The sequence below is a fragment of the Lytechinus variegatus genome, chromosome 1, assembly GCF_018143015.1.
Source record: "Lytechinus variegatus isolate NC3 chromosome 1, Lvar_3.0, whole genome shotgun sequence".
Lineage (NCBI taxonomy): Eukaryota > Metazoa > Echinodermata > Echinoidea > Temnopleuroida > Toxopneustidae > Lytechinus > Lytechinus variegatus.
The window spans coordinates 88,736,464-88,755,363 of record NC_054740.1 but is presented as its reverse complement, the minus strand read 5'-3'; the positions used below and the strand labels follow the sequence as shown (position 1 = coordinate 88,755,363).

Genomic DNA, 18,900 nt, shown 5'->3' with positions numbered 1-18,900 from the left:
TAAAGGGGGCGTTCACCATACGATCTCTGCTTTTTAGTTTGTCTCCTTCCCTTTCGACTTCATGGGATTATTGTATTATACATTGAACTATCATTGTAAATGTGAAAAGATTGAAAGAGGAAATAAATGAATCGAATTGAAATTGAATTGAATTCTCACCATGTCTCTCTTTCTTTCTCCCTCTTTCTCTCATCCCCCCAGTAGTTACGCCACTGCCTTAACAATCATGACAGTATAAATTATGATGGAGGCCTATCCTGCCCGGAAGCTGCAATGTTCGAGCTGATATCCTCCCGGAGCTAATGTCATGGAACCATACTCCGAAAGTCATCCACAGCCTTATTACCTAATATCAAAAAGAAAATAACACTACCTTATAGATTTCCCAATCCACGCATTTTTTTAAAGAATCTTTTCTCCCTTCATTTTCCTAACGCGCATTGAGACCTTTGAAAGGTAACTGTTCTATTTAAGACGATTCAAATCAATTATAGACCGACCCGAGACCGACACTGAAACCTGCATAGAGGCCGCCTATATGCAGTGGCTGCTATTGACAGGTCCTTTTATACACAATCTGCCTCCATTGGAATCGGTTCAGTCATATGCAGGTGGCTACTATACAGGGGCGGATCTAGTTTTCGCCATGGGGGGGGGGGGTTCACCCATATTTTTCCCGATCGGCCGCTCAAAGTTGTTTTTGTTTGTTTCTTTGAAGGGGTAGTCCTACAGTCACTTTTCAGCTTTGTTCTTATAAAGGAAAATAAATATACATTAATCTCATAAGCCCTATTTAAATAGTGCGGGCGCGCCAACTCGAGCTAATTTTTTTTTGAAAATTTCATTTAATAATTAAACAATTATTGATGCGAGCGGGAAAAAGGAGATTTCAGACCTAATAACGGGACACTCTATTTATGTTTTGCGAATCATGAAAAGGATTGGCAATTTGGTATCTCCTATACGGAGCGCGAGCACAAAATTTTCGATATTCTCACCTGAAACTTGATAGTTTTAGCTTGTTTTAAATAATGAACAAGCTGTGTATCTCAACATGTCATTGAACTCTGTCTCAATAAAATGCATTCGCGTGCTTTAGATTTAGATCTAGAATCTGGGCACTCTGAATACATTTTAAATCATAGAAATCAATCATGCGAGCGCGAGCTGAAAATGTTTGATATTCCGATCTGAAATAGGGTCAGTTTAAGAACTTTAAAAAAAAAGCACAGTATATGAAACATGTGGATAGCATTTGATAAATGATGCGAGCGCAAAGCGTGAGCTGGTATTTTGATTATTAACTGACCTTGGACCGGGACATTCTACATGTTCTAAGGACATTTTGTCATCATATGAAAATGATATCTATAGGCCTATTCACATTTCCTTCCTAAATGCGAGATAAAACTTGTCGATATTCCTTTCTGAAAAAAAGAGACAACAAAATGTTATTATCTATTTTTTAATCTAATAAGTCTAATGAGAAATGAAATGAAATTTGTTGATATTAAGGCCTGAAACTGGACATTTTAGGCACTTTTGTAAATAATTATGAACAGGATGCATGGGTAAATATATTTTACCAATTAATGTGAGCGCAAATCGCGAGCCGAAAGTTTTTGATTAACTGCGGAGGCGGATCCCAAGATTTTCCAAAAGGGGGGCACATCTTCCCGAGGAAAAATTTGACAAAGGAAAAAAAGTTTTAACCCCAAATTAAGGATATTGCCTATTTCTTCAACGAAAAAAAAAAATCTTCACTTGCAAGGGGGGGGGGGGTGGGCACACTTCTGTTTTAACGGCATTTTCACATTACAAATTTTAATTGTGCTTTTAAGAGGGTATACATTACGTACTCACCAATTAAAATGCGAGCGCTCAGCGCTAGCTGATAGCCTAGATTTTGACAATCAAGCTTAAAGAACAAGTCCACCCCAACAAAAACTTGATTTGAATAAAAAGAGAAAAAAATTCAACAAGCATAACACTGAAAATGTCATCAAAATCGGAGGTAAAATAAGAAAATTATGGCATTTTAAAGTTTCGCTTCATTTCACAAAACAGTTATATGCACATCCTGGTCGGTATGCAAATGAGGAACTAATGACATCACTCACTCATTTTATCTTTTGTATTTTATTATATGAAATATGATTTTTTTTCTCGTCATTGTCATGTGAAATGAAGTTTCATTCCTCCCTGAACACGTGGAATTCCATTATTTTAACATTTTGTGCTTCAGGCAAGGAGGTCCTAATCGTCAAATTCGTAAAAATTGAAATAATGTATAATTCAGACAATAAAAATACAAAAGAAATAGTGAGTGACATCATCGACTCTCTCATTTGGATGTAACTGGCTCGTTCATATAACTATTTTGTTAAAAATAAGCGAAACTTTGAAATGTCATAACTATTGGGAATAGCAGTTCAACGATTTTCTGCATTGTTCTGAGCCCTGAAGCCGGCCTCGTTCGTTCAAGGTAAACGGACTTTAAACGTACGGAACAATGTCACTTCAAATCCCATTTCACCCGACAATTACCACATAGTATTTAGTGCTTCTCAGCCGATCAAAATCAAGAAAAGTTGTCAGAGCCCGAGGTCATAGCTGACCCCCCCCCCCATGAAACGCCCCGCTTCACGCCCTTGACACACCTCCAAATTCGTCCAATCATATTCCAGGGAATTGATGGCGTACTATATTGATCACTGAACTGTTATTATTTCGCGCTACATATCGCTGACTGCGTCATGTCGATCGTTTATCACAATACAACTTACAAGCCGTCTTTAGACAGAAGTTTAGTTCAGACGTACGTGGTACTGTTCCTTCTGTAATAATTGGAGCGCAACAAGTATAGCGTTGGCAGAAACTACTGATCTGTGCAGAAACGTAAAAAAGAGGCGAGGAATCTGTGCTGTATTTTGGTTGTGACAACGGATATCAACGACAAGGGAAAACGTCGCAAAATGACAGAAATTAGTACCGTAGAAAATTTCATCGACGGAGAGTTTATGCCAGCCTCCAGGTTTCTGGACAGCTATGATCCATCAGTAGGAGAGGTTTGGGCTAGAATCCCAGCCAGTGGAAAGCATGAGGTTGATTTAGCAGTAGCGGCAGCCAAACGTGCATTTCCGATGTAAGTACATGTATCTGACATTGACATGATTGGATTGGGCTTGGTCTGCTGTATGCACGTGAAATTGGGAACCAGTTCCTTATTTCCACAGGACACTTTTTCATGACAAGTTATGACCCACCTACCTTTACGAGCTTGCTCACTGCTTCACCGCAGCTGCATGCACGCTGATTCTAAATAAATCTAATCCTTCGAAGAGCTTAGATCAGAAAGATTGATTTTGTTACTAAAATGGGAACCAGTGTAGAAAACTCCCTATATAGTGTTGTACACGCTGGTTACCATTTGAGCGAGTTTACTTGGTAAAATGGGAACCAGCGTGTACAACTGTATGGGGAGTTTTCCATAGAGTTGTACGCGCTGGTTCCCATTTCAACGAGTATAGTAAACTAGTTTAATCTAGTAGAGTTGGTTGATCAGTTGTCTCACGAAGCGGTTGAAACTCTAAGAGAGTACACGACGTATTTCGTTGGCTGCTGCTCAACTTTGTCAAATGATAGAGACTTCGGTTTAATCTACTCGCTAAAATGGGAATCAGTGTAGAAAATAGAGTTGTACACGCTGGTTCCCATTTCAGCGAGTAGATGAAGACAGATTACTAATGAGATTTATTTTGTCAGTGATGATTCTGACGAGATCATTTTCTATTGTAAACTGCCTTTACCTACTTGTGAACATGGGAACCACTACAATTCAGGAGAATTTACCGTCATGACCATTGCTGGTTCCCAATTTGAAGAGCAGATATAAAGACAGATAATGAGGTTTTTCGTCAGTGATGATTCTCTGACGAAATAAATCTCACTAATAAACTGTCTTTATCTACTCGTGAAAATGGGAACCAGCATATAATTCAGAATTTTCTTAGTTGGTTCCCATTTTGAAGAGTAGATATAAAGAGAGATTGCCAATGAGATTTATTTCGTTAGTGATGATTCTCTGACGAAATAAATCTGATTAATAAACTGTCTTTATCTACTCGTGAAAATGGGAACCAGCATTTATAATTCAGGAGAATTTTCTTAGGTGGTTCCCATTTTGAAGAGTAGATATATAAAGAGATTGCCAATGAAATTTATTTTGTTAGTGATGATTCTCTGACGAAATAAATCTGATTAATAAACTGTCTATCTACTCGTGCAAATGGGAACCAGCATTTATAATTCAGGAGAATTTAATTAGATGGTTCCCATTTTGAAGAGTAGACAGAGAGATTGCCAATGAGATTTCGTCAGTGATGATTCTGACGAAATAAATTTCACGAGTAGATATAGAGTTTATTAAAGTGATTCATCCCCATATATACCTTGTTTGTGATTTATTTAGTGAATCAAATTGTAAAAAAAAATTTGTCAACATTTTGAAAGTGGCAGAGTGGTCATGGAGAGCAAGGAAATGCGGGGTAGATGGATATAATTACAAAAATATAATTCCGCAGAATTGTCGATATCATCTGAAAACTTGTCCATCCAAATGTGGCAATCGGAGCCCGATAAATATCGCATGAGGAAAGAGGGAACCAGTTGTGTGGGAGCTTCGCATCGAAAACAAAGTATTTTGCATCAATTTTTTTCAAAATCGCCGAAGTGAAGTTTCTTTACATATCGTGGTGAAAGGAGGTACAAATTCTATTTTCTGACCAGTTCCTAAAAGCACGGAATGGCCCTACAGTTATGGTCAGTCGGCAAGCACTCAATAGGAAAGTTTTATCCAAGACCAAGTGATATTCATGTCTGGATCTGGATGTAAATGAATGATGCAGGGCTCTCCTGGGCATATACATAACACATCGGATACTTAACTTGACCTGAATTTTGCCGGGACCGACAGGTGCAATACACCGGGGGGACACTCTTTGACGAATAGTGTACACTGGTGTAAATGCATAGGTTGTGACTCTCATATACACGCCACATGGGACCAACATTTGCGTCCTTTCCGATGGACGTAGTGTTTTCCAACTGCATTCTCACCTGCACTGAATAGTCAGTGGTGAGGCACGCTAACACACAACGCTATAGCATCAGACTTTTTTGTTAGACACATTTTGGCTACCTCAAGTGATGTTCGTGCAAGCTCCACTCCACTTCACTACCGCTACACTATGCTCCACATATATCATAACCTTGTTCATAGAATGAGTGCACCTACCCGAACCTCAAGGTACAAAACTCGCTCGGATACTCAAGAGTGGCAAAGTTGGGAGAAAAATGCATATTTATTGTAAAAAAATATATGTTGAAATGGCATTTAAAAAGAACGAAAGCTTAATTTCTTACTTAACACCCTGATTTCGCTCCATATCCATCTTCCGGTTAGCCTCAAAATTGGTGATTTCGAGCCAACATGTATGCCAATGTTTAAAGGCAACATAGCCTTTGTAGCACACAATGAAAGGATTTGAAAAAAAAATACATGCTCTCCCATACTTTGGTTGAAAAGGGTTTGATTCTGCTTAAAGAAAGATTTTTCAAAGCTAAAAGAACATATTAAAAAGAACAACAGAACAATTCAAGCAAATAAACAGATTTGAAAATAAATTTTGACTGTATAATTCAAAAACTATGGCAAAGATAATGAAAAGGTTAAGAGGAAGTCCACTGATTAGCAAGAAGTCCGTTCGTCATTATCATTTTATGCCATTTTAGTGCAAGCCTCCTTTTTAACCCCAGACAAAAACATTCCTTGTTCCCTCAAGCATAAACGAAGCTAAATTTTTTTAATTGCGTTTGAAAGATAAGACTTCAGAGCACCTATTTTTCAAATCTGTCCCGTTTGTTTTATACGCACTGAATAGCTGTCAGTGTCACAGTAAGTAGGTCTAATGTATTTAAAATGACCTTTGATATTGGCAGCAAGGAGAATGAATAGGCCTATATGACTTGTATTTGCTTTGTAGTATATCTACAAGTAGGCCAACATGTCGTCAATATTGATATCTGTTTTTCACTTGAGAAAGATGCGTTCAAATATTTACTTATTATATTTGTAATCTTATAATGTTTTATCCAATTGGCATGCAGTGTTTAGTTAATAAATAGTTCATTCAACTGATATTTCAGTATTTGATTACTCATTTCCCAATACACACCACCCAATGATTGAATTGGAGAAATTACTAAACCTGTGGAACAAATTGATAATACTGTACTTTTACCCCCCTCCCCCCCCCCCCCCCCGATTATGATTTTGACCTACCGAGAATATATTGAAGTGAATTTTTTTTTAAAACCATGATATACATTTCTATCCAAAATCCTTCATAGATGGTCGTCCAAAAGTCCATCGGAGCGAGCAAAGGTGATGAACAAAATAGCTGATCTCATTGAAGAAAATCTTGATGAGCTTGCAAAGATGGAGTCAAAGGACCAAGGTAAACCTGTCTGGCTGGCGAGGGCGGTGGACATTCCAAGAGCTGTGCACAACTTCCGTTTCTATGCATCATCTATTCTCCACACCAGGAACAGGTAGGAAACCAACTTTAGTCATATCAAAAGAAAACAATTAAAAATGAGGGGAAGTACAAAATAATTTTTCAACCCTATTCACTATTGGATGGACAACTTCAAACTTTGCTCATACATGGCATTAAAAACCAAAAAAATCAAGGTCAAAGTTCACAGAGGTCATGCAAAATATCTTACCCTCAAGAGGAATCCTGTAAGGGATCAGTGTCAACTTGACAAATTTACATGTATGCATGTAAAGAAAGGAACAATAATAAGCAAGTTATAAGGCTGAAAAATCATTTTTCTTGGGATAACCAATGAACTATCGTATTTGAATGATCATCATTTCAAACTTGTGCATGTATGTCTTATATATTCTTGTAATAATTAAAAAAAAACTGTTTGAGGGAACAAATTAAACTTGAAAAGAACTTTTCACAAGACCTGAAAGTAAAAACCTTCGACTACCCCAGTCAACCACTCTCCTCGCATCCCCCACTGCGGCACTGCCCCTTCCCCCCTCTCTCTGCTCTGTCCTCCGTTTTCATCCCTTTGGCCCTTAAGCTCTCCTTCTCTTTCCTTATCCTTCACTCCACCCTCTCTTACCACCACCTTCCCCATCCTCCCATCCATTTTGCCTTTCCCTATCTCAGGCTGGCCTCTCCTAGCTGTCTCCCTTCCATCCTCTTTCCACATCCCCCTCCCATCCTTTTACTCTTCCCCAGCCCCCTCTCACCTGAGTCACCTCACCCCTAACCCTCCACTATCCCCTCCCCTCTTCTCTCCATTCCATTTGTGCCCACCCCCCCCCCCCGGTCCCCTTCCCCTATCTCCTCTCCATCTCCTGTCCTTGTCGCCCACCCTATACCCCTCCCCACCCCCCGCCCCCATCCCCCACTGCACCTCAACAAGATCCATATTTGTATTTTAATGAAATCCATTTTTCATTCTGTCCTAGTTCTACCATACTTGATGTTGGAGCAACTAACTACACCATGCATATGCCTATTGGAGTAGCGGGTTTGATCAGTCCATGGAATCTTCCCCTCTATCTACTGACATTCAAAATTGCACCCTGCATTGCTTATGGAAACACCTGTGTTTGTAAGCCTAGCGAGATGACTTCAGTGACCTCATGGATGATTGCCAAACTCTTGGTGAAAGCAGGTTTGTAAAAGGGGTACCTCAGGCTAAAAATGATGTGGTCTGAATAAACTGAGGGTCAGTATTCTGAGCTGTGGGGGGGGGGGGGGGGGGGGGGGCGTTTCATCAATATTTTTGTCCGAATAGTTGTCAGATCTGACAACTTTCCTGGATTCTGATTGGTTGAGAAGCACTGTTACTATAGTAACTGTCGGATAAAACAGGACTTGTCGGATAAAACGTCCGACAAGTCCGTTCATGAAACGCCCCCCTGGTTTAACTTAAACCATGGTCTAAATTTGTGGTTTAACTATTGGAAGCCAAATGTGGCATCCAGGGTCGATTATATAGTGTGGTCTATAATCAATGACTATTGTGTTGTGAGTCCCATGTATTTGTATTTCTTACATGTACGTCACCACTTATGACAGTACAATGTCAGTTCTTTATTGACTAGGGGATGTTTCACAAAGCTATTCATAAAGTTACTCATGACTTTACAAACTACTGGAATATGGAAGCCATGTAGGTTTCTTATTCATTTTGCAACACAAAAACTATAGATACATATGTGAGCTTTCGATTCTTGTTCATTCTCTTTACATTATCAATTTTTCTATTGACGCACATTGTAAGAGATAATTTTTAAACTATAATTGAGGCTCTGATGATGATAATATTAGGGCAAGTCCAAGAAAAGGTCATCCTAGAAGTTAAACTAGAAGTTAAAATTTCATCTCTATTTCAAGAAGTTATCTTAAATTTAAAAGCCAAAATGTTGAATTTTAAAATTTCATTAAGAAAAATTTGGTAATATGCTAATTTATGCAAAAATGGGACACCTAGTTTGCATAATTGGCAAAATGGGTGTTAGGTATGGGAAAATTATAAAAACTTGTAGAAAATCAAAACAAAACTTGTGAGATTTAATCATAGGTGGGACATGGACCCCCAACATCTTGTTACTTTTTTTGAGAAAAAGTGGTGTCATCTAATTTAATATCCCAATTAGGTCTTGTCCAAAGAATGTCCCATATGTACATGTAACATTTTGAGGTCGTTCTTTTAAGTTATTTCCAAGAATACATTACTTGTATTGTTGCATCTCTAGGAAGTTCTAATTTATTGAGTATTAAAGTGATATACCACAAAAAGTTTCAGGTAAATATTTCATTTAAATTTTATAATTTGTACACAAATTCAATAGGGAATCAAATATGAAATTTGTGTACGAAGTCAGTGGAGAAAAACAAGAGTTCAAAAAGTGATTTATTTATTCACCTTTGTTATAAATATTGACTAATAAACATAATTGAAACTGAAAAAATAGTGAAAATTGAAATATGGTAAACATGAAAAACAATAGAAATACGTAAAAAATTCTTGAAACCATGAAAAAAAATGTTGAAATGATTAATATCCTTTACAGTGAGTTATTTCTATTTTTGAAATTATCTGAATTTTTAAAATCATGGAAAAAAGTGTGTACATTCTTTTATGGGGACAAAATGTCCCACACTTTACTGTCCCATACGTAGCATGTTATTAATTTGTTTAATTAGAGGGTTTTGCCTTATTACATGAAACTTGCTGTCAATATACCGGAGTGTTGCATCTTTTATAACACTGAGTTACAAGTTTTCAAATGAAATACTTTCAGAGTATTCTCAGCTTGAAAAAAATTGCCCTTTTTCTGCGTCCCATACTTACGGTACATGTTTTCTCTCTTAACGGTCAAGATCATATTTCACTATATTTTACATGATTATTCTTCTAGATATCAACCATCATGATGGTATTTAATAAAAGTCCCTTAACATTATTTTTCAGGTCATTCCAGCATCTGAAATGTCCCATACATAATGCGCGCGTATTCTTGGACTTGCCCATTATAATATAATAATAATAATGAATGAATAAAATATTTGTATCAATAAAAATAACGATAATACCCTTCACAGGCTATAAATTTGATTCTGGCTTGCATGCGTACAGTGGCGTAACAGGCGGGGGGGGGGGGATTTCACTGGGAAAATATTTTTAAAAATGGAAAAGGAAAAAAGAGAGAAAGAAAGAAAGGGAATGGAAGAAAAGGAGGCAAAAACAAAGGGGAAAAAAGGAAAGGGAAAAAGTAAAAAGAAAACTATAAAAAAAGAGAGAAAACGGAAGGAAAGTGGGAAAGGGAAGGAAAGGAGAACACGTGAGAACGAACAAATCATTCAAAATTCTAGTGCATTAGCATTATTAGTAAGAAAGGGCAGTAAATCAAAAGATCTAAACTTGTTAAATTATATGCACTGACGGCCGGCTGCAATCAGGACAACAAAAAATCCTTAGCCAAAGGCTAGAGCCGCTAGACATATCCCCCTATTATACTTATATTGTCCCTACCTAAGTAAAGCTTTACACTAGCAAGAGTTACTGTAAAAAACCTCTTAGTGTTTACTTTGATTAAGTCTCCAAAGATACCGGGACCTACCCCAGACCCCATGGAGTAGGGGATCTTCATTTATAACCATCATAGGGCTCTATAACGGGCCCCTATATGTACCCTTCCTGCATTAAGCTTTACATTGAAGCACTGGCATATGAGGGGGGGATGGTTTCACAGCCAAGGGGAAATAAAAGAAAATAAAGGAGGCAACAAAATGAAAAGAATGGAAAACTATGAAATATCTTTTTTGCTGAATATAATGTAAAAGTTTATCACATAAGCGAAGTTGGCTCAGTCGGTAAAGCCAAAGTGTCTGCCTGTTGAACCAAAGATCATGGGTTCGAGTCCACCCCGGGCAGATGACAGTGCGTTGTGTGTAAACGTCTCTTCCCTGTTTCATAGATGCAGGTTATGTTACAGTGGACCCCAAAAGTTCTACAACCTAGAAAAAAAAGGAGGAAAGAAAAGCAAAGGAAAAGTGTAAGATATGATGTTATTGTCTGAATAAAGATGTCAAAATCCATCTCAAAATTAGATTCTCAAAAAGATTTTTTCTCACTCGCTTCACTCTCTCAGGACTTATATTAAGCAACTTTTTGCCACACACGCCATACTGTGCCCCATCTTTTTTTACTCATTATGCTACTGCTGCATAAAGCTTTGCTCTAATGATTGCACACAATCATTTAAAAAATTCTATTCACAGTGGCGAATATACAAAAAAAAGAGAAAAGGAAAGAGAGAAGGGTGAAATATATAATATTTTCTGAATATTATGTTAAATTCTTTTACAAAATTGGATTTTTGTAATGAAAATGTCAAAATTTTTGCTTGCTTCGCTCACTCATAACTTGAAAAAAAGTAATAAATGCTGGCCCCCACAATTTTTTTCCTCATTATGGCCACTGCCTGTTCATACCATAATATCACCTGGAAATTTTTGGCTCTTGCCCCCCCCCCTTCGCACACCGACCCCTGTTACGCCCCTGCACTCATACAAAGTATACACTTTCTCCTCCCATGGGAACAGAACAAGGGTCAGGCTTCGTTAAAACTTTTGCTGACATTTGAGTGATGCACGAGCCATTAATTGTAAAACCATGCATGTAGCTTGAATCATTGCTTTTGTGAAACACCCCCTTGAAGCTTGTTACTACGCGAGGAATCAACTAGAATATTGTATGAATAATAAGAGTTTTCTTCCTTATCTTTATTATTAATTAGGTCTACCCAACGGTGTCGTCAACATGGTCTTTGGTGATGGACCTGAAGCAGGGTCAGCAATCGTTGAACATCCTGATGTTCCTCTTGTTTCCTTCACTGGTGGTACTGAAACAGGAAAGAAGATTATGGCCCTAGCCTCACCCCTCTGTAAAAAATTATCTCTTGAGGTATAGAACTGTGTGATAATGCAAAGTCCACAGACTTTCCTTAAAAAATAATCATGTATATATCTATTCTGCTCTGTACAGGTGTTCTTACAATTGATCTTTATCTATGCACAAATTAACAAACTTACATACTCTTATGTTTTGTGATCTGGTTTTATTTTTGATCATTTTTTGTTGTTTGTTTTGTTTTAGCTTGGAGGTAAGAATGCTGCCTTGGTGTTTGATGATGTAGATCTTGATGAGGTCATCCCAACGATGGTGAAGTCAGGCTTCATGAACCAGGGTGAAATCTGTCTGTGTATGAGTAGGATCTTTGTGCAAGAAAGCATCTTTGAGAACTTTGTCAACAAATATGTAAATTCTGCAAGGTAAGCCTAATACGGGGGGGGGGGGGCCTCTCAAATAATATTTTGATGGGAAGTGGGGGTCTCCCTCTCACGTCCCTGGTCTAAGGAACTGACCACCAGGGTAAAATATGGGGTCTTGGGAACTAAATATATACTGGGCAATGTGAAAAACAGGGTCTACGGAATGGGCTCATGGTACAGTAGGTACGGTGCATGCTAGCGCTGTGCATGTATGGAGCTGCTATGCGCTAGCTGAGGGAGTTGTGAAGCCATGCGTGCAGCTCTCGCATATGGTGCTCGCGCTGGACAATTTTGGCAGGCCTAGGGAACTGAGATGTTTTGTAACGGGTCTTTCGAGCTGGGCAGGGCGGTTTCTGAATGGAACTTTTGTCATTTGGAGTATCTAGAGAACTGAAAATTAGGTCTGAATAGGGGGTCATCAAAGCGGCACATCCCTGTACCACCAATATATGTGAGTGCCCCCCCCCCCCGGGCCTAATACTGGTTTATATTACGTAGGAATGTCCTTTCAGACACACGATGATATAGTGGTAGGCTGATAGTTGGCAGTGTATGAACATATCTACCTTTTTGCTGTGTAGTATCACGTTATGATGATCCTCTATAAATGCTAGACTCCTTATTCATTATTGTAACAGCAGTGCTATTAGCAATGTCTAATAGATTATTTTACTCTTCAAAGAACAGATTATTTTTGTTCTTTGAACATCATTTGCTGTGCCTGATTTTTGCTGCAATTTTGTAATCAGTTTTATTTTCTCAACTGACATCAGGTGTAGATCAAGCCAGGTTAGATACAATAGTTTTAGGAGGCCTGGTATTTTTAAAAAACAATATGGCCCCCGAAATGGTATCATGTCTAATCCGGCTTAGCCTAACATCTAGACGGAGGCTGTAGTTGTTGTGTTTGCTGTTATGCTGAATGCAAAAGATACGACTGATCTGGCAAAGACTACGCATTACACCGCCTATATAGACTCCTGTCTGCCCAATCAATATTAATGTATTCATCTCGTTGTTTGACGTGTTGTGGTACCGGGATCCGTACCGGTACCTGTATTGCTGTCGTGTGCCAACGACTTGAGATCATAACAGCGAATATATCGTTACCTAGAGGGATTGTCTGGTAGATTTCGCTTTCTCCACATCCCTCCCGTTTCAATAATGCTACGAATGGCAGATTCTTAAAGGTCTCTGAATTTCCACGAGGAATGCAGAGTTTATCGACAGCATAATCAAAACTCTCGCAGAAGTTTCTTGTGGATGAAGAAAGTGACGTCATGTCATGTGACTTATATGCATTACCTTCTTCTTTCCAACGTATTTCTGATTGGTTAGATTTATTTCTTCTCATACATATGCATGAGAATTTTTCGTACGAAAAACTGGCATCATTTCAAAGTCGATAATAAAAAAACAACATCCAAAGCAAGACAGGAGTGTATAGGCAATGTGTAGTCTTTGCCAGATCAGACGTATCTCTTGCATTCAGCATAACTGCAAAGACAATAACTGCAGCCTCTGCCTAGATTATAGGCTAAATCCGGCTTTGTCCGTGTCTGGACAAGGCTGGTAATCTTTCATGCATAAACCATGAAAGCTTCAATAAGCATAATTTCAAATCCAGTTTCACAACCATCTTTGTGAATTTTATATGCAACTTGCCTTCTATAACTAAATCTAATTGATGGTATTTTTGTCTTTCTAGAAATATGTTGGTTGGTCCTCCCTCAGAAGCATCCTCTAAACTTGGTGCCCTCATCAGCAAGGAACACCTTAATAAGGTTAAAGGTTATGTTGCACTATCTGTAGAAGAAGGTGGCATGATCCATTGTGGTGAAGGGGTGGATGAGATTTGTCTTCCACAAAAATATGAAAATGTAAGAAAAATATTTCTCTATTGTCACTGTAAGTACACATCAGGGGCCGTGGAACGGTCTTCAAAGTGGGGGGGGGGGGGCAGACCATGCAAAAAATCACAATCATATGGTCATTTTTATGTTTTTGTACACAGTTTTGGAAAAAAGTTGGGGGGGGGGGCTGAAGCACACCCGCTTCCGCGGCCCCTGCACATTTACAATAAATCAAGGAAATGAAGGAATCGCAATCTTGGTAGCCATGATTAAGCCCCGCAAAATGCACAGTTCATGTACAAGAGATGAATACTAGTAACAAAATATGAGTTGGTAAATTTCAGTAAAGTCAGTACACATAGAAGTTTAGAAAGCATGTCAAAAAGTTGTCACCTATATCTATTGATACAAGATCTTACACAGAAGTACTTAGGGGGGGGGGTGGGAATGGACAACATAGATCAATTATTTGCATATTTTTAGTTTTAAAGGTATTGTTTAACATAACTATCATATGGAAATTAATGTATGTATGAATTTCAATTTTCCTCCTTGCTAGGGTTATTACATGTTACCTACGGTAATTACAGGACTAGGACCCAATAGCAGGTGCATGCAGGAAGAGATCTTTGGCCCTGTTGTATGTATCGCTCCTTTCACCACAGAAGAAGATGTAAGTTGCCTGCTAGATCTAAGATAACAATGTTTCCATATCATCCCTTATGTCTTTTCTTGCAAGCTAAATTACTGCTTAAACACATATCTTATAAATGGATATCTCTTGCAAGTCCCAATGATATTCCATTGAAGTTTAATAGTGGGAATGACAGAAATGTTTCTTTTTCGTCAACTGTTTGGGCTTTAATTTCTGGGTTCCTTTTCATAAACACTTGTATGAAATGTGAAAAAAAGGACCATCAGGAATCAGCCTATGAATTAAATCAATCTAGTTGACAAGAAGACTTATATCACAATGTTTTTATGAATTGTATGAATGGGTCCTTGAATCCATTACTCAAAACTTTTATAGATACTTTTTCTTTGATGAAATCAGTGGTATGCTCAGTAGTAAATCAAAGTCAGTTATGCCACAATGGATTCCAACTGGGGATGGTTTGTTGGACATGAAATTATTAGAAGAAGATGAAATAGCACTTTATATCCTCTGTCAAAAATGTTATAAAGAACAAATATGTACAGCCGCTAGAGGAGGTGGTTGGAACTATCGTTCCTGAAGTGATGCTGGAATGAGACTTTACCTGAGGGGCACAGCCCTGAAGGAAAATGGTTGCATTGGCTTCAATGAGGGGACCATAGTTTTACTTGACCCCTGATCAGAGTCTGTATATATCAGGTTTATATCCGTCATCAGTATTATTATTAAGTACAACATAATTTTATGGAATGAATAACTCTAAAGATCCGGTTTTCGAGTGAGAAATTATTAATAAGATCTTAGAAAAGGTGGATGTGATTGATCATTGCATGTGTATATGCACCCCCCCCCCCTATTAAGCTATAGTTTTTGACCCATTTACGGCTTGGGGTACTATTTCCTGGCTTGTGACATCAAATTCTGGATTCATGGCATTTTTGCAATTTTGTGATATTGGTTCATGCCTCATGGACAAATCACACGACAGGGTTTAGACCAATCACCTGTTCAGATTTCTATTATGACAGATATAAATTTAGCTATTATAATTTTATAATAATAATAATAATAATAATAATTATAATAATGATAATAATAATAATAATGATAATAATAATAATAGTAATAATAATATTAATAATGATAATAATAATGGTCAGTTTTTGTATAGCGCATAACACATAAGAAAAAAGTATCTATGTGCTTGAGAAAACAAGCAATTATTATCATGGTTGTTGTTTGTTATTGTGTTGCTGCTGCTGCTGCTGTTGTTGTTTTACACTTTTTGTCATTACTTTACAGGCAATTGAAAAGGCAAACTCTGTGAAATTTGGACTCTCGGCTTGTGTGTGGACCAATGATGTTAGAAGAACACATCATGTTTCTCAGAGACTACAGGTCAGTGTCTGAAAATTCCATTTGAAATCAGCTACTCTCAACAGGGTTCTGAACATTTTTACTGAAAAATTCATTATAAGCTGATTAATTAATATTCCGATATAATACTCCTTGAATGGAATGCAAGGCGTTGCTCACAAAGGAAGTGTTCATTCATTTTCTAAAGGAAATAAGTTATTTATGACAATGCATTAATAAATACAATTTGTAATTTTGGGGCTATTTAGAGGTTTTTTAAATAATGGTTTGGTATTGCGTAGTAACTATAATTGATGATACATAGCATAAAGCAATTGTCTGACATGTATTGTTTTTTGAGTGGTTTCATTATTGTATTTTTTTTTATACAAGGATACAATGAATGAATATGTGTATCCACATTTTATTGCATATATCTGCTTTGCATTTTATGAAATCAATAAATGAATTGAATATCATCTGCCTGTCTTGCAGGTTGGAACTGTCTGGGTCAATTGCTGGATGGTACGTGATCTCAACATGCCTTTCGGAGGGATGAAGGCTTCTGGGATAGGTCGAGAAGGAGTCAATGATTCCATTGAATTCTTCACGGAAGCCAAGTGTATCTGTATCAAGTACTGAATGATGATCTGCCAATGTCTTTATTCATAAACAAAGCATCTTGTCGTTCTCTCCAAAGATCCATGATGTTTGCATTTTGTATTTTGGCATATTTATCGCTGCATGAGGAAGGCTGTTATTGATGAACCATTAACCAAGTTCACTTTACCTGAAATTGGGGATCTGTTTTAGTCAAGACTTGATGAACGATATATGCTAATATATTTAGAAACGTTATATATTTGTTTTGTTTCATCTGGGCGTGATTATGTTAATATATGTACAAAAGGGATCTTTGGAGTTTGAATTACATATAGGCAAGTCTATGTATTAAGCAAAGTTAAGAAGTTTGCAGTGAGTGATTGTTAACATAATGAGGTTGTATATTCGACGTGCATGTTGAGGCCCGGTACCACTGCACAAACTAATGCAGAGAGGATGTAAAACGTAAAAAACTATTGCCATCCGTTCAAAAACGCAATGCATCAGTTGTGTACTTGTTGCATATGTGTTTTATATGCTTTATACATCAAGCATGGATGTTCTTCTGTGCACGATGTAAATCCGCGACATATATGAGCAATGAATGTTGCATGTCCATTATCTGTTAAACTCCCATCGTATCCTCCCAACTCACATCCACTGCAGCTGAAAACAAAAAGAGGGAAGAAAGATAGGTACATGGAACATCTATACATTGTTAGTGGCATGGAAATAGAAAGGATGTAAGTGTATGCATCTCATATAAAGTATTCAAAACGACACCCAGCATTGTATAATATGGGGGAGAAAATCATCTGCTGGGTCTCCGTAAGATTCGAGCAGCCATGCTTTACAAACCTCATCACCCTTGATCTCCACTCTCCTCAACATCATCAATTGTTCTCCACCATGGATGATCAAAGAGTCTGTATGATAGCTGCACTCATTCAACAGCAGAATCACAACCTGTTCAGACTGTATAAAGTTTTTGACATAAGGAGGAGACGTCCAATAGCTGTCTGGGTCTTAGGATGGAGAAGCATGGAGTTTGGACTGTATGATGAGTTGATGGTGGAGCTGAGGAATGAAGATCCACCTGCATTCCATCACTTCATGAGGATCACACCAGCCATATCTTAAAGAACTATGTAGAGCATCTGAGATACAGGTTGACCAAGCCTATATAGCTTCAACCTGGACCCAGGTGGCACTGACTCTCTGGCACCTGGCCTGTGGAACCACATAAAGAAACATGCAGTATGCATGGAGGGTGCCACATGATTTTTTTTGGTTTAAACCCTTTTTTTTGCTTGACAAATTTTTCCTCGGGGAAAATGTGCCCCCCCCCCCACTGAGATGTAGTCGGCCAGCACTTCTTTCTGAATTATGCTGACTGCTTATGTGCTGTATCCCTTTATATCTACGGAGCAGCATCCCCTTTATTTTCTATGTATTTTATGCATCCACTTCATCCGCTATGTATCCACTCTTTCCACTATGCGTCTGCTTCGCAATTATCCCCAGTAACCCCTTGGAGCTGTAATCCACTCCATCTGCTTTTTATTCTATATTCTTCTGATCGATCTGTTCTTTTTTCTCACATTTTTCGCCAATTTTGCCCATTTCTGGAGTGGATGAAAACAGATGGCACCACCACCAAATATCATGCTCATTTTCTGTTTCCTTTATGCATACGTTTTGTTATCATCGGGCAGTGGGACCGGGCCTATAATATATGTAGGGGACCTAGGCTTATGTTCAGTAATCTTCAGTTAGAACTTAGTAAGCTTATTTTGATGGATAAAAAGTGTGGAAGAGCCGTGGTGTAGTGGTTCTGACTCTTGCCTTGTAATCAGAGGGTCATGTGTTTGAATCCCACCGCGGTCTAGCGTCCTTTGGCAAGGCGTTAATCCACACTTTGCCACTCTTGACCCAAGCGCTAAATGGGTACCTGGTAGGATGCGAAAGTTATTGTAAGTTTGAATTTGCCAGCTCCATTATTTGGCTGCAAGGAATGCTCCCCAGGGAGTGGAAACTGTGCACTTTGGCGATATTGAAATTAATCCTAAGGCCAGGGTAATAATATGCTGTAAAGCGCTTAGGGCCATTCTGGGAAAAGCGCTACATAAAATTAGCTATTATTATAATAGAGATTTATAGATTCATTTAGCCAGAACTGAGTGAGCTTATTTGGATATGTTACAAGAATTTGTAAATTTGTGTAGTTAGAAATATGTGAGTTTATGTTAGTGTGTTATAGAAGTTAGAGATTTATGTATTTAAGCACGAGGAAAGCTTATGTTAATATGTATAAAGAAATTAGATATCTGTTTTGTTAGAACTGAGTAAGATTAAGTTGTAAAGAGAAGGTAGAGATCTGTGCAGCTAAATGAGCTTATGCTTTTATATTTGGAATTCAAAGAAAAGGCTGTGCTGCAATTGATGACAACATACATGCACTTTATATGAGTTTGTAATGATAAACTTTTAATACTTAGCTCTG

The 18,900-nt window shown here is 37.9% G+C and overlaps 1 protein-coding gene across 1 annotated transcript; it reads left to right on the top strand.

Moving 5' to 3' along the window:
* Positions 1–2,823: 2,823 nt before the first annotated feature.
* LOC121427357 (2-aminomuconic semialdehyde dehydrogenase-like) lies at positions 2,824–18,024 on the top strand. Its single transcript, XM_041623712.1, has 9 exons — positions 2,824–3,145; positions 6,412–6,612; positions 7,553–7,761; positions 11,396–11,562; positions 11,755–11,930; positions 13,639–13,810; positions 14,343–14,456; positions 15,741–15,836; positions 16,290–18,024. The coding sequence occupies exons 1-9, from the start codon at positions 2,976–2,978 to the stop codon at positions 16,434–16,436; spliced, it is 1,452 nt and encodes a 483-aa protein (XP_041479646.1). The 5' UTR covers positions 2,824–2,975; the 3' UTR covers positions 16,437–18,024.
* Positions 18,025–18,900: the final 876 nt, after the last annotated feature.